General features: G+C 43.8%; 1 protein-coding gene across 8 annotated transcripts in view; it reads left to right on the forward strand.

Moving 5' to 3' along the window:
- The first annotated feature begins 2,186 nt into the window (after nucleotides 1-2,186).
- ST3GAL6 (ST3 beta-galactoside alpha-2,3-sialyltransferase 6) overlaps nucleotides 2,187-13,401 on the forward strand; it is a 42,911-nt gene continuing 31,696 nt past the window's right edge. For 3 of the 8 annotated variants that reach the window (XM_048294008.1, XM_048294009.1, XM_048294017.1), the window contains exon 1: nucleotides 2,947-3,106. In XM_048294008.1, coding sequence (XP_048149965.1) covers nucleotides 3,031-3,106 — 76 coding nt within the window. In that variant the 5' untranslated portion in view covers nucleotides 2,947-3,030. Of the gene's footprint in view, nucleotides 2,274-2,710; nucleotides 2,796-2,946; nucleotides 3,107-3,126; nucleotides 3,248-11,286; nucleotides 11,309-13,401 lie in introns of those variants that run through there. The other 5 variants (XM_048294011.1, XM_048294010.1, XM_048294015.1 and 2 more) reach the window with 5 other exon arrangements.

Below are 13,401 nucleotides of genomic sequence, written 5' to 3' on the forward strand. Positions count from 1 at the left end.
CTTAAATGGAAGGGAATAAAACTGTGAGCAAACTGTATCTCCTCTGGATTTTGGGCTGCAATTGTGAATGCACAGCCCTTCCTAGAATTAGATGTCTTGTGCAAGACTCCGAGAAAATTGGCAAGCACTTAACTTGCAGCCAACTGTAAAATCAAATGACTTCTAAGTCTCCACATGGCACCACCACAGGAATGAACATTGCATGTGTCTAACTCACTTCAGAGGTGCACCAATAACCTGAGCTGGCCTCTGAGCCATGGCTCAGTCCTGGCCACAGTATGTTTGTGTTCTTCCTCCTGTGCCCTTCAGCCTGCCCAGAGATCCCTGCTTGACTGTTACCAATACCCACCTTAGCCAGTGTGAAACTAGCTCACGCCCATGAACTCATGCACAAAAGATGCAGCTGCAGCACACACATCCTGTCCAGAACAGAGGCAGGAATAGCATCCATTTCCTCAAGGTTTCCTACACTCTTCTGTGGTGAATAGTCCCAACATCTTGTTCTGCAAAAATCTGGCACATCCTGAGAGTCCATCCTGTATCCTGAACAAAGACAAGGCTTTGCAAAATAAAGCAAGGCCAGAACAAAATAATACTGGACTACATAATTTAAGACTGTCGTGAAACATATGAGCAAGGGGACTGACATGAAGTCACAAAATCCGTCTTCTAGTATATCCTAACTTCTGACTCCTTTGTTGTGCAACCTTAATGGTTTTTTTTAATTGTCTGTGTGTGTCTATGACCTAGGTGAATTGAAGGGTAAGGGTAAGAGCTGACAGCTAATGGGAAAAAGATATAACAGAGTTAAATAAACTAACTTTAGAAGGCACATAATTTAGCTATATACTTGGAAGAAGCTTGGTTTTGTCAAGGGCAGGATGTGAAGGGTGTAGACCTGAGGAACCTCTTGGGAGAAGGGGGAAAGTACTAAGGTATTTTCAGCTCAAGGGAAGACAAATTACAGAGGACTGAACTTTGGTTCCCAGCCCAGAACACATTGAAAGTCATCTCAGCAGGCTAAAGATTGGGATAGTCCCTGAAGAATAGACAAAATTTCCCAGCTTTTGGTCTGTTATTTTTATTACGTGTACACACAGGCTGTAGAAAACTGCTGCTGAGTACAGAATCCACCTCTGGTCATTCCCAGAGACAGCCATCAAAAAACAGGAGCTGCTTTTCCAATCAAGGAAGCGTCTTGTTCTGATACAATGCTAAAAACATACTGTGAGGTCACTGAAACATCATATAGAAAATTTTCAGATTCGAAGTGGTCAGGATCATAAAGATAGAAACAGGAGAGGACAACTAAATTATTAACAACCCCTCAGATTTCTTCTAGCATGATACACTCCTCTGGGAAAAATACAGCATTGATGCAGCACAGGATTCCAAACAAACTCATTTTTTCACCTTCTTTATCAGAGGCAGAATTATTTATTAACTTTCTTTTGAAATAGCAAAATCTAGCCTCAAACGCTTGGGTGCTGAGGTACCGAGAGAAGATTTTCCAGGAGCCCAATGACTCCCGCCTGCGTTCGGTGGGGTTTCATTTTGCTCCCGGCAGCAGCTCTTCAGGGGGCAGTTCTTCCCCTGAAGGGTTTGCCCTGGGGTTTCGTGGTAAGCGGCGAAGGTACTCGGGGAGGGAGAATCCTTGCCCCTGAACTTAGTGCAGAGGCTTTCAGATTACTTGGCTCACACCACCAACCCCCCTCCACACACACACACGGTGACTATTTGTTTCTTAGTTAGATGGTAACTCCTGGAGGCTGGGGGTGGTTCGCTGCCCCCCGCAGCGCAGGTCTCCCACCCCCTCTCGGGCCGTCGGGGCGGGGGAAAGGCTCCTGCCGCCGGCCCGAGGAGGGGGGAGGAGAAGGAAGAAGAGCGTTTGCAGCTTCGCAGGGAAATCGGTCAGAAAAGACAGGCTCACTGCTGCGGGGAAGACGTATCACTGCTTTATCTTTCTTTACGTGAGTCTCTCCTCCCCCTGGTAGGCTTTGGTATAAATGGAGGAGGAATTTCAGCAGGCTTGCGCTAAACAACATTTCTGTCTAAACAGACAACGTGCTTCCTCCTACGTTTTCTCTTGCAGATGGGGCTCAGCTGAACAAGCCCTCCTCTTGAACCCTGTCGTAAGCACCACCATGCGGGAACCGGGCTGGAATTGCCAGAGGCTGCAGCAACAGCCTGGGCGGCCCTGAGCAGACGCAACGAGTTCTGTCCTCTTCTCTGGGATGATTTAAACATAAAAAAGGCTGCTCTGTTGACAACCGGTAAGTGAACACCCCTGCTTTGTTAAGTATAGCTTTAAACCCTTGCACAGGCTGAGAGGATCTTGTGAATGGTGTCTGAACCCATGGGACTGGGTGCGCTGGAAGTGCTTCTTCCCGAGTTTGCCGGCGTCTCTGCCGCGGGACATGTGACGATTGTCGGGAGACGTTCCACGGCTGGGCACGACGGATCTCGGGGTCTTTTCCAGCCTTAACCGTTCCTTGATCTTCTTGCGTCATTTCAGACGGGAAAGCTTCTAGCTTTAAGCTCATTTAGAGTCTGTATGCATGCCTTCAATATTAAAATCTCCTTCAGGTGGATGCTGATGGCAGCAGCTGCCAACAACGTTGTTATTATTCAATGTAAATTACTGCGTATTGAAAGGCACAGTTGGCTATTTCAATACATCAGCGTGTTCCTCGGTGAAAGTATTCAAGGAATTAAACTGAATTTCCAGCGGGATGGACCCTGCCTCTACAAGCCTCTTTTTAAGAGAGCACAATTCTAATCGGTTTTGAGAGCTGGTGAGATGAGACGTCCCAGACCTTTGCCACAGATTCCTGGGAACTTTACGGGGAAAAAATCTTAACACGGCGGCGTAGCCAGGAGCTGGTTCCCGGTGGGGATGAGCCCGACAGAAACCGAAGTGCCGCCGCCCCCCGCCTTCCCGGCGGCGCTTGGATGCGCCTGATGCCGCAGGCCGGCGGCTGGCGCTGGGGACCGGGAGAGAGGCCGGGCTGAGGCGTTGCCCGGCTCCGCATGCGGGGTCGGGTGTTGCCCCCGGCGGGGAGCGCGGGAGGGTCCAGCGGGCGGCCGGGCTACTCCGCACACACAGGTAGGCGGCTCCGGGGCGGCCGTCAGGGACGGAAGGGGCCGCCCGAATATCCCTGGCTGCTCCTGGTGGGTGCGGGAGCCTCCCGCCTCCCCCGGGCTTCCCGGAGCAGCCCCGCTCGCCGGCCGGGGCCCCCCGCAGGCGGTGAGTCGCGGCGGGCGCGCCGGCGGGAGGAGAGCGCGGGAGCGGGGCGATAGGGGGTGGCGGGGCCCGGTGCTCCGGGGGTGGGCAGAGCACGGCTGGGGGAGGGTGGGCTCATGCGGGCAGGACAGCCCCGCGCAGGGGGACCCTCCCGGCGGAGCCGACGGCGGCTCGTAAGTAAAATAAGAGTGGAGGTTCGTGGCTTCTGCTAAATTCCTTGGGTCGAGAAATCCCACCGTTTTGCCATGGCTGCCGGTCAGGCAGGTTTGGATAAGGGATTGCTTCTAGCCAGGGTACCGAAAGGGAACTGCCCCTTGCAAATGCCGAAGGCTCCAGGGAAGGAACAATGGCTCAGTGGGTAGACTCTGCCTTAAGCTATGCAAATCCCTTATTTGCATTTTAGGAAAGGAACAAACGCTGGAAGTTTTATGTCCGCTGCCTTTTCTTTTTTGTTGTTAACTACCTGGATTATTATTTGGCAGTGGGGGTGGTGTTTCTATTTTAGTTAGAGCAAGCTGTGAGATCAGTCCTGCTGTCCTTTCTCAAGTTAAAATTTCCAGGGAGATTGAGCGGCTGATCTACTGAGATTTGTGTCTGTTGTGTTGTTACCCAGCTGAAACTTTCTATCCAGCTTTCTTCAATTTTTGTCTCTTCACGCACGTTTTACTGAGTTGTTTATCATGTAGTGTGGTTGCAGAATTATTAAGGAACTTGGTGGTGGGATGAGATCACCTGCTGAAACACTTCCGTTTTCAGCTGAAGCGTGTGAAAGCGTTACAGATAAAAAATGTATGTAAAATCTGTGTTGTGGAGACTGCCATGGTACTGGACTGGTCACTCCTAAACCGAACTAAATTCGGAGAGGTGTTGAAGGAAAAGGAAATGTGCATGGAACTGGGTTTTCTACCCATCGACATGCAGTGCTCTTGTCTGACTAGGTCTCAGAAGTGATATTTTTGAAACTAAAGTAAGTTTCCTTCCACATGTAAGATTACACCAGCTGGATCTTTGGTTTTTATTTGACTTAAATAAACGTACTTACCTTTTTTCCCCAGCTTGATGCATACCTGCTTCTTCAGCTCATCTGTGTCTGCTGAACTGAAGCAGTCCATTAAGTTACTCTTCAGGCTTATGGCTGTTATTAAAGTAGCAGAATTAAAGGTGGTGAAGTCTCAGATCTCCCTAAGGGTCATACTGGCTTTAGAAGACTTCTGCTTTGTGGGATGTATGAATCATCCCCTGAGGCTCATGAGTTGCCTAGTGTCCTTATCTGTCCCTGTTCAAAGGTAGGAGGAAAAGTTCTCTGTGGAAGGAGTTACCAGTTGGGGATATGCCCACGGGAGCAGCTGCAGAGTGTTCAGTAGGGACACTAAAACCTGAAAGCTAACAGAAAGATTACCAGTACCTGAGTCCTAAGTTATAAAGAGGTGGGGAAATAGATGAGTTACAGTGTTTTGGCTAGACCAAGGTGATTGACAAGATATGTTGGTATGTACTCTGTGTGCTGCTAAATAATGGCTTTAGCAATTACACGGGGAGGTTGCCTCACTGAGGAGGGAAGTACAGCAGGTGATGTGGTGACAGGCCTCCTTTGCAGCAGGAAGTGCTTGAGATGCTTTTCCTTCACCTCCTTCTCGAGACTTTGATATCTTACAAGCAGAGACAGTCTTAGAAGATTTTCAGTGATTGCTTGCTTCCTTAGGTGTTTATTTTTGCATAGAAGCTGTTATGATAGCTTCGTTGTGCCATTAGCACTTTCATCTTGGGCTTGTTCTCTTTGTTAGTTTCTGGGCATGCTGTGATTAGCGTCTCTTGGTAAAGATTTGGTTTGTCTTCCCAACGCAGGTTTGGAAAACTTAACCACAAATCAGCCGAAGTAGGTTTATGTTTTCTTCTTGTGTGTTGCTTCATATGCTCCTGGGTGTTGATTCAAGTACATTGGCCTAGAAGAGGATGCAATCAAATGAAGCATTTGAAGATAAAGCTTGTGAGACCACCATGAGTCTCCGTGAGGTTGTCTGTACCATTGACTCAAAGGGGCTTTTGAGGAAAGGCTCTTGGTTTTGTTTGGGTGTTGGTTTTTTTTCCTCCCCAGTATTGCTTGAACTGTAGCACAGGATCTTGCTTTGTTTGTCTTTGTACATTAACATTAAGATTATTTTACTTACAAACATAAATGGTGATTTTTGCGTTGTGTATGATGTGAGGTACTTTGCTATGGCTCCGTAGTTAAATGCATTTTAGGAATGGGCTGAAGACTACTTGAAATACATTTTTTTTTATGGAAAACTTTCCCTATAGATGTTTGCAGTGCGTTAACTAAATCAGTTGAAGTGTGCACTGTATTGAGGAGTTTAGTTTTTCAAGCTTATGACATGTAATTTGTCATTTATTTGAATAATTCATTCATGAATTTCTCTAACCTCATAGAAAAGCTAATAAATAATATGGGGTAACTGAGTATACAGAATTTTTTCCTTTTTCAGAGTCTATTTTTTACTGTCTATTGACTCAAAATACTGCAGCTTTGTAGCAGAATAAAACCCCCCTGAACTTCCCCTTTAATCCAGTTTCTTCTGTTTCTGCTGTGGGACATACGGTTGCTTCTGTATCTATTCACAGCCTTCAAGGGAAATGAAAATAAAGCTACATATTATTGGTTGTGTGAATTTCTTAAAGCATTAAATCTTTCTTTTATCCTCCTTCTACAGAAGAGCCTAAAATCTCAGGTTTTCTTGATTTGATGTGTATTGATGTCTGCAGGAAAACAGGGTATGCAAGCTGTTGTTTTCTTTAGAAATCACCTTTTAACAGCTCTCACTTTGCAGTTTAGTGTATTAATCACTGATATCAGTAGCAGATATTTGTACAGAAAGGTTGAAAAGTGATGAGCAGTCTTAGCTAGTGTGGGCTGTGAAGGAAAAATAGGGATCATGTGGGTCACATGCAGTGTCACCACCTTTTGAAGAATGGACTGAGAAAATGCAGGTACAGAATGTGATTAAATACTCTGCAGCAGTGCTTCTTGCTGTGTTCTGTACCTATCATTCTAAAATACCATGTCCTTTTTAAGTTCATTTTGCTTAGATGGATTGGCTCTTCGGCCTTCCAGATTGGTTGTTCTTTGCTCTCAAAGGCAAAAGTGCAGCCTTGGTATACCATGTGGAAGACTCTTTACAGCACTGTCACAGAGGGAGCAAATTATGAGTGTCCCCAGATAATACCCAAAGTTTGTGTGGAGCTGTTCGGTTACCTCTGCTCCCAACCCTGGCAGCAACACTAAAATGGGAGTATGGTGTGCCAGAACTGCCTTTTACATTCTAGGTGTAAATGGGGAGCCAGGAAGAGTGAGGTAAAAAAGTCGAATACCCTCCACTTGCTATGACTGGGAAGGGAAGGCTGGAAAACCTACAGAGCCAGTTGATCCTCCCTCCTGTTACGAAGGCTGGCATGGAATAATCTAGGAACTGGTTTTAAGAGCAGGCAGGAGTGAAATGAAGGTCTGTCTTAATCACTGAAGCTCTTAACATCTGTTGATTTACAGTGCAAGTTTCCATTTCACGAGCTGCAGTATTGCTTTCTTTTGGGCCACTACCCAGTAGGAAACTTAGATTAATGAGGTGTGTGGTTAGCAGTCTTAGATTTCCACAGACTCTTCAACTCACTTTTAAAAGAAGTTTTTAGCCCTTCTTGTGATCACAGTTCAGAGACAAATAAGGATCAGCTGCTGCAGAGCTAGAAAAGTTCTTTGTTAGACTGGATCTGCAGACTGACATTTGCATTGCAATGGTATCCAGACACTGCTTGTTTTCCCTGCTCCTCAGAGTCCTGAGGCCAGCAGTGAAATGAGAATGGTGTGAGGGGCATGAGCTTATCTAGAGCCTTAGCAGAGGTAGGCATAGGAAATGTGATGGCCATTTAATAATCAATACAGAATGTGTGTGTGTATGTATAAAATATAAATTGCATCACGTGGAATGAGAGGAGAACTCCTTTTCTTAGGGTAAGAAAGAAATCGAAGTTGTGGTTTTGCCATATATTTTTTTTTTTCTCTCATGTAATTGTAGGTTACCATAGCTCCCTCCTGGGCAGGTAATTTATGGAGGTGGGTGCTGACAGTTTTTTGCCGACACAGTGATGTGTGGTGGGGGAGAAATGACCTGTTTGGTAACAGGGGCATACAAGCACCCAAGCATAATGCAAGGGAAGAACCTGTGGGTTTTTCTCACTGCAGTGAAGAGACAGGAATATGTTTGCTGCCCAGGAGCTGTTGCTGAATGAAACCTTGTTCATCATTTGGCATTTAAAATAGGTTTCTTTGAAGAGTTTCCTGGTTCTTTGAAGCTATGGAACCTGCCAGTCTCTATCATCCACCACTGTCACATCTGAGCACCCAGGAAACATCATCTCTATCTCTGCAGTGCTTTGGGTAGTCTGAAGTTGATGTGTGGGACTTGAGACCAGGAGGAGGTTAGTGGTGTAGATGGGAGATAGGTTGTAAGGTTTGTTTGAACACAACATTTGCACAAGATTAAATGGAGCCATAATATTAAATCCACTAGGTGAAGCATGGAAACAAGTTAGGATTTGTCCAGATTGCTGAATGTGCACAAGGCTTGCTAGCGTGTGGTAGCTAGTTTGGATCATGCCCCTTCTGTAGACGAGTTACTGCCTTCTCATTTTATGTCTGACAGAAGCCTGGGTTTGATTTTTTTGTTTCCCCCCCTGAAGGAAACTGTTACAACTACGGCTAGCTTTGCTTTCCCAAATACTTTTCAGTTTTAATAAGGCAGGATGACACTTGTCTCAGCTGAGAAACTAAAGTGCTCTATAAGCCTGTCCTTCACCCCATCCCAGTTTTATAACGACGCATGGCAGTTTTAATTTTCCATTCTCAGAAAGTTGAGATGTGCGGGAACGTGTGGACAAGGGGAATGAAACACAGAATGTCCATGAAATGCTGTCCCTAAATAATCATCTCCTGCTGTCACTGCTGGAGACAGAACTGGGCTAGCTGGACACTGGTCTGACACAAGAGTGTTTCTTGTGCCTTCATTGCTCACCTTGTGCTGTGGAGCACAAGTCAGGTGTGTAAACTGGCTTTTGAGTAGCCGGATGATTAAAATGCTGGTTAGTGTACATACCATTTGTACAGTTTCTCAAGAGTGACTGCCTTTTCCTGCAGTACATGTTAAGGAAATACTGCTACTTCATTTTAATTGAAACAGTTTAAATGGAATAGTTATTTTCATTCTTCTGTGCTAATGGCGCACTATAATTTGTTTTCAGCTTGGGACATTGGTTCTTAGATGGCTTAGCCTGCAGCTGTAGGTTTTGTGTTGAAGATTTCTAACCTAAATTGAAGATGTTGTTCAGAGCTTTGCAGAAAGAAATGTAAAGTGAAATAAAATAGCTCATTCTTCAGTTTTCACAGAGAACATTACCTATAATAAATACTGGTTAGTGTTCAAGTGGCTTTTTGAAGCTGGGTGACTGAAGTCAGCAAACACTACCTGTTAAGTGGTTGAAAAAGATACCTAAATTGTTGAACTTCATACAACTCTTTTGGAAAATTTGGACACTTACATGTTTGTGCAAGGCATTTCAAAATTTGAGCACTTTTTTTTCCTCAATGGCTGGAGGCTCTACCACACAGTTGTGTGACAAGATACAATGAAACCAGATTTTTGATCTCTTTTTGTTGTATGTACTTTCTGATGCTTAATGAAAAATGAATGTATAGAGTTTCTTTGTTCTACTCAGCTGGTGTTTATTTTTGCAAAACTTGTGCAGGTCTCAAACACATTAAGTTCCTAATCTCTCACATTTGACTGAAATCAGCCAAAGGGGTTCAAAAGTTCTATAGGGAAGGAAGGAAAGGGCATGCATGCACACATACAGGGTATGGTTGCATAAATCTCATTTCATGCTGAGAACACATGAGATAGAACAGAACAAAAAGCCTTTTACTGTATGGCATTTCATGCTCTAATGGAGTTCTGCATCGGCTTTGGCATGAACAGCAATCTGATAGGACATGGTGATGCTGGAGGCTGAGCTGTATTTAGCGTGGTCAGGGTAGCAAGAAAAGATGTCAGTAGGCAACACAGCAGGTGCAGTGTATTTTGCTCTAGAGGACTTCAGGTTTTATGCTGAAGGGCATACTAGACTTTATGTTTTATCCCTGGTGCAGCATGGGCCAGTGTGGTTATGGGAGAGCAGATCTGTGCCACGAAATCTATTGCCCTGATGTGATCTCACAGGGAGGTGAGCACTATCCTTCCAGACTTTTACTCGCTTGTCATCAGAGGAGATGGTCTCACATGCAGCCCTGAGCATGTCCAATGCTCAGAAAAGATCAGGTAAGGGAGGATAGTTAATCTGTTTAAAGATACTACAGTCCTGAAGATACTCGTCTTCATTTTGCATTTAAGGACTGGTGAAACAGAATTGAACAGCAAAAACAGACACTGTTTCACCTACAGCAAACCAGACTTGGATTGTAAAAGAGCAAAACAAACTGGCAGAGAGAGCTGTGATATCCAGGAGAAGGTACGGTGTGAAGCCATTGCTCTGGCAGAGACCAGGCTGTGTGTGCAGCCTGCCCTCAGTTTCCTGCCTGGCTGCCTTTGTGCCTCCTTGCTCTCGAGACCGGCAAAGAAGATGCGTGGGTGGGGTGACAGGCACCTTTGATTCCCTTCAGTTTTCGGCGTGACTGTCTTTTTCAATGGGGAAAAAAAAAAAAAAAAAGAGAAAAGGAAGCAATACATCAGTTTTCAGTTTTGGGGAGGAAATGGGTTGTGTTTAAACTTCAGTGAGTGAGGATTGAGGTCTGAAAGTCCTCTAAATGGGTGTCTCTGTGTAGCACTGAGAAAAACATATAAGCTTTCCCAGCATGCTGTAGTGACTAATGTAGGCAGCTTTCCTCCGAGACAGATGGCAGTTGAAGATTACCATCAGATATAATTAGCTTTCCTCTTGTATAGGTAGGAAAACTGAAGTGCATAATTCAGGACTTTGAACTGCACTATAAGATGGATGGCCATTAAAAGTTCTCACTGCAATACAGACTATTCTAGTACCATTTTGTTGCTCTGAATACACAGAAGTACATAAATGGACATGTGCACACTTTTCTGCAAGGAGCTGAATTCTGTTAACAGCAACTAACAGTTGCTCTGTGAAGAATTCCAGTTCTGGTTTTATGTTGTTTAGCCTGCTCCTTTGTTCTTTGTTTTTATTATGAATTTGATTCCAGTTTTGTTTAAGGAAACGCAATGACTGATACTCTAAATGCTGAACTCAGATACATTTTCATCTTTGTTCTGCTTGGGAAGCTCACTACCTTACGAACAATTTATCTTTTTTTATTTTTTTTTACATTTAATGCAAGTAGACTCACCGGTAACCTTTCCCGTTCAGACAAGATGCCAGGACTTTACACTGTTAAATGTTTTACAGGACTACATTTTTCTACAGTGCTGTGTATCTTGTAGCTTCTCAGTCTTCAGGATGTGCACTGATGGTACATTCTATGTGGTAGTTTTTGCTTTCACATTTAAGAAACAAAACAAACCATTAAAAGCCTTTAGGGGATCAGATACAGGCTCTGATGCAAACTGTACAACAGTTTTTTGTGAGTTCTGTAACATTCTATGTCCACAAAGTATTTTCACGATTATGAAGCTGCTCATTAGAGCTTTTCTTATGGGTGGTTTTGTTGTTATTGTAAATAATGTATTTGAGCTTTAGTGCTAAGAAAACAAAGCTGTGTATAAAGAAGGCTTGTGAAAATAGTCTTAATGTTTACAATATTCAAGCTTTTCCAGTTTGGCATTGTCAGTTTGGGATTAGTTTTCTGATGGTAGTTAGCACTGAAGTTTTGTGTTCTGATTAATTATCATGATCCAAAGGCAACATGAATGCATTCATTGGGAGCACTGGGAAATGTAAGGCATTAACATTATCAGAGAAGCTGCTCAAACTGCTGGTGTCCTGCAGATTTCTCCTGAGCTGGCAGGATCCCTGCTGTGAGAAGCTTCCAAGATTTTGTAGTAGTGTGGGGTAAGTGCTACCACTTATCTCCATTTTCTTCCCTCCCTGAATTAATTTAGCTTTACACTTTTCACTTACTTGTTTTGCTGCATTCCTGAGAATCCCAGAGCTCTCGTCTTCACAGATGCATTGCAGCAGATTGACTTGCAGGATTTGCTATTGGGGTAAATTGCATCACAAACAGCTGGGGATTTAGGGTTTTTTGCGGGAGGGGGAGGTTCTGGTTTTTTGGGGGGTTTTTTCCCTTTGGCAGTTGAGGCAGCACAAGGAACAACACAGCAAAAATGAAGAAACATAGTGTGTTTGGGGCTCTGACTACAGAAATACTTGGCATGTTATTTAAATGAAAATTTAACTGTTCAGTTTTGTATGCTGGCCAGGTGCATGTTAACACCTATTTTCTGGACCTCTTAATCAACACAAACCAGTGTAATGTAACCTGTTCCTTTCTAAAATATGGTAAAATATGGACAATAAAAATTACAGTAAAAAGCTGTGCCATCTGATGATGGCAGTCTTAGTGCATTTGAAATTTATCATGACTGGGGTTTACAAATGTTACTGTGAAAACTAGTCATACAAAAAGCACCTGTTTCTATATAGGGGCAGATTCTGACACCAGTATGGATCAGGATTTATACTGTTATAGTGAGGTGAGAAAATAGTCTGATCTACTTGGGATTTATTGTCAGTGTAGATGGGGAGCATTTAATTCTTCAGGTGCTGGTAGTGAAGCTAGTAAATCGGCCCTCTGTTATCCTTCGGGGAAAAAAGGCAACAAAAAGCCCACCATGTTTTTCCCTCTGTCCTTGAGAGCCTTAATTTTGCTTGTGAGTGGGCTTTGGGGTTGTGTTTTTTGTATGTGTTTCACTTTCTTGGATTTTGGGAGGGGGATTTATTTTAACCTAGTGATGAGATTCTCCCCCCCCCCCCCCGCCGACTGGTAGATTTAGTTTTATAATTCAAGCTGTTTTAGTGAGAGCTGTGGTTAAATCACTAGCTCCAAGTCAGCCAGGGTGTTTTGGATATCCTAGGCATTGTCAGAAAACAAAGTGTGCCTTGTTTTAAGGTGAACTTAATTCTGTAGTGAGTGTGCACATATAATAAATATAGATCAAATTTTCTGGTTGGACCTTTATTTGTTTAGATTAATCATAGTTCCTGGAGGAAAAATGGCGAGCCGGATATGGTATGTAACTGAACTGTTTTGAAACCTGACTAATTCACCTTTTTCCAGCCATTTCTCCTTCCACTTTTTTCCATTTTTTTTCCTCTCTGGGAAACCTAAGAAGGATTGCTTGTTTGACCTCAATCCTTTGATTCCGCAGGCACTTGTGGACAAAGAACAGTGGTGTGAATGAGTAACTGATGTAGTACTGGGTTGCATATCTTTCTATTAATAATCTTCTGTTTTTTCAAGCGTTGTGTAGTATTTGTGTGGTCTTGGTTTTCTTAAAAGGAGGTGAAGAAGCAAAACAACTCAAAATTGCAATGCTCTATTCCTTGCAGGCAGAGCAGCTCAAGTTGACTGAAACCTTTCAGTTGTACAAGTCAAAGTATGAGAAGAAAATGACCTGAACTCTGACCCCCAGAACATATTGCATGGCTTGTTTATATTCCAGACACTTCTGGAAAAAGAGCTGAAAGAAAAAGGGAAAGAGACTGGGAAGGAACAGTGCCGTCACCACATCTTGCAGGAGGAGCTGCATGGATTTATAGCACCCATTCTCTGCCTTTGTTCTTTCATGTATTATACAGACACCTGTGATGTGTAATATATAAATAGCAACCTAGCTTAGGCTGGCTAAAGCTTTAAAGGTTAATCTGGGAGAACGTAAGAGGGCTAGGAAATATTCTGTCAGCTAAGGTTGTATTACTGACTGCGTGTGGGGGTTTGATATATATTTTTTTAAGATACAGTTAGAGCTGGATTTGTTACGCTTGGTTAAAGCTTTGGGAGTTGAGGAAGCAGAGCTGTCTGTGCTCAGCTCATACTTGTGTTTGACTTTGCATGCAGAGGTTAGCTTTTGACCAAACCCCAAATAATTGTTTGTGTACTCCCCTGCTTCTCTGTGGCTGCTGGCCATGACAGAAACGGCTCG

Source organism: Corvus hawaiiensis, chromosome 2, assembly GCF_020740725.1.
Source record: "Corvus hawaiiensis isolate bCorHaw1 chromosome 2, bCorHaw1.pri.cur, whole genome shotgun sequence".
Lineage (NCBI taxonomy): Eukaryota > Metazoa > Chordata > Aves > Passeriformes > Corvidae > Corvus > Corvus hawaiiensis.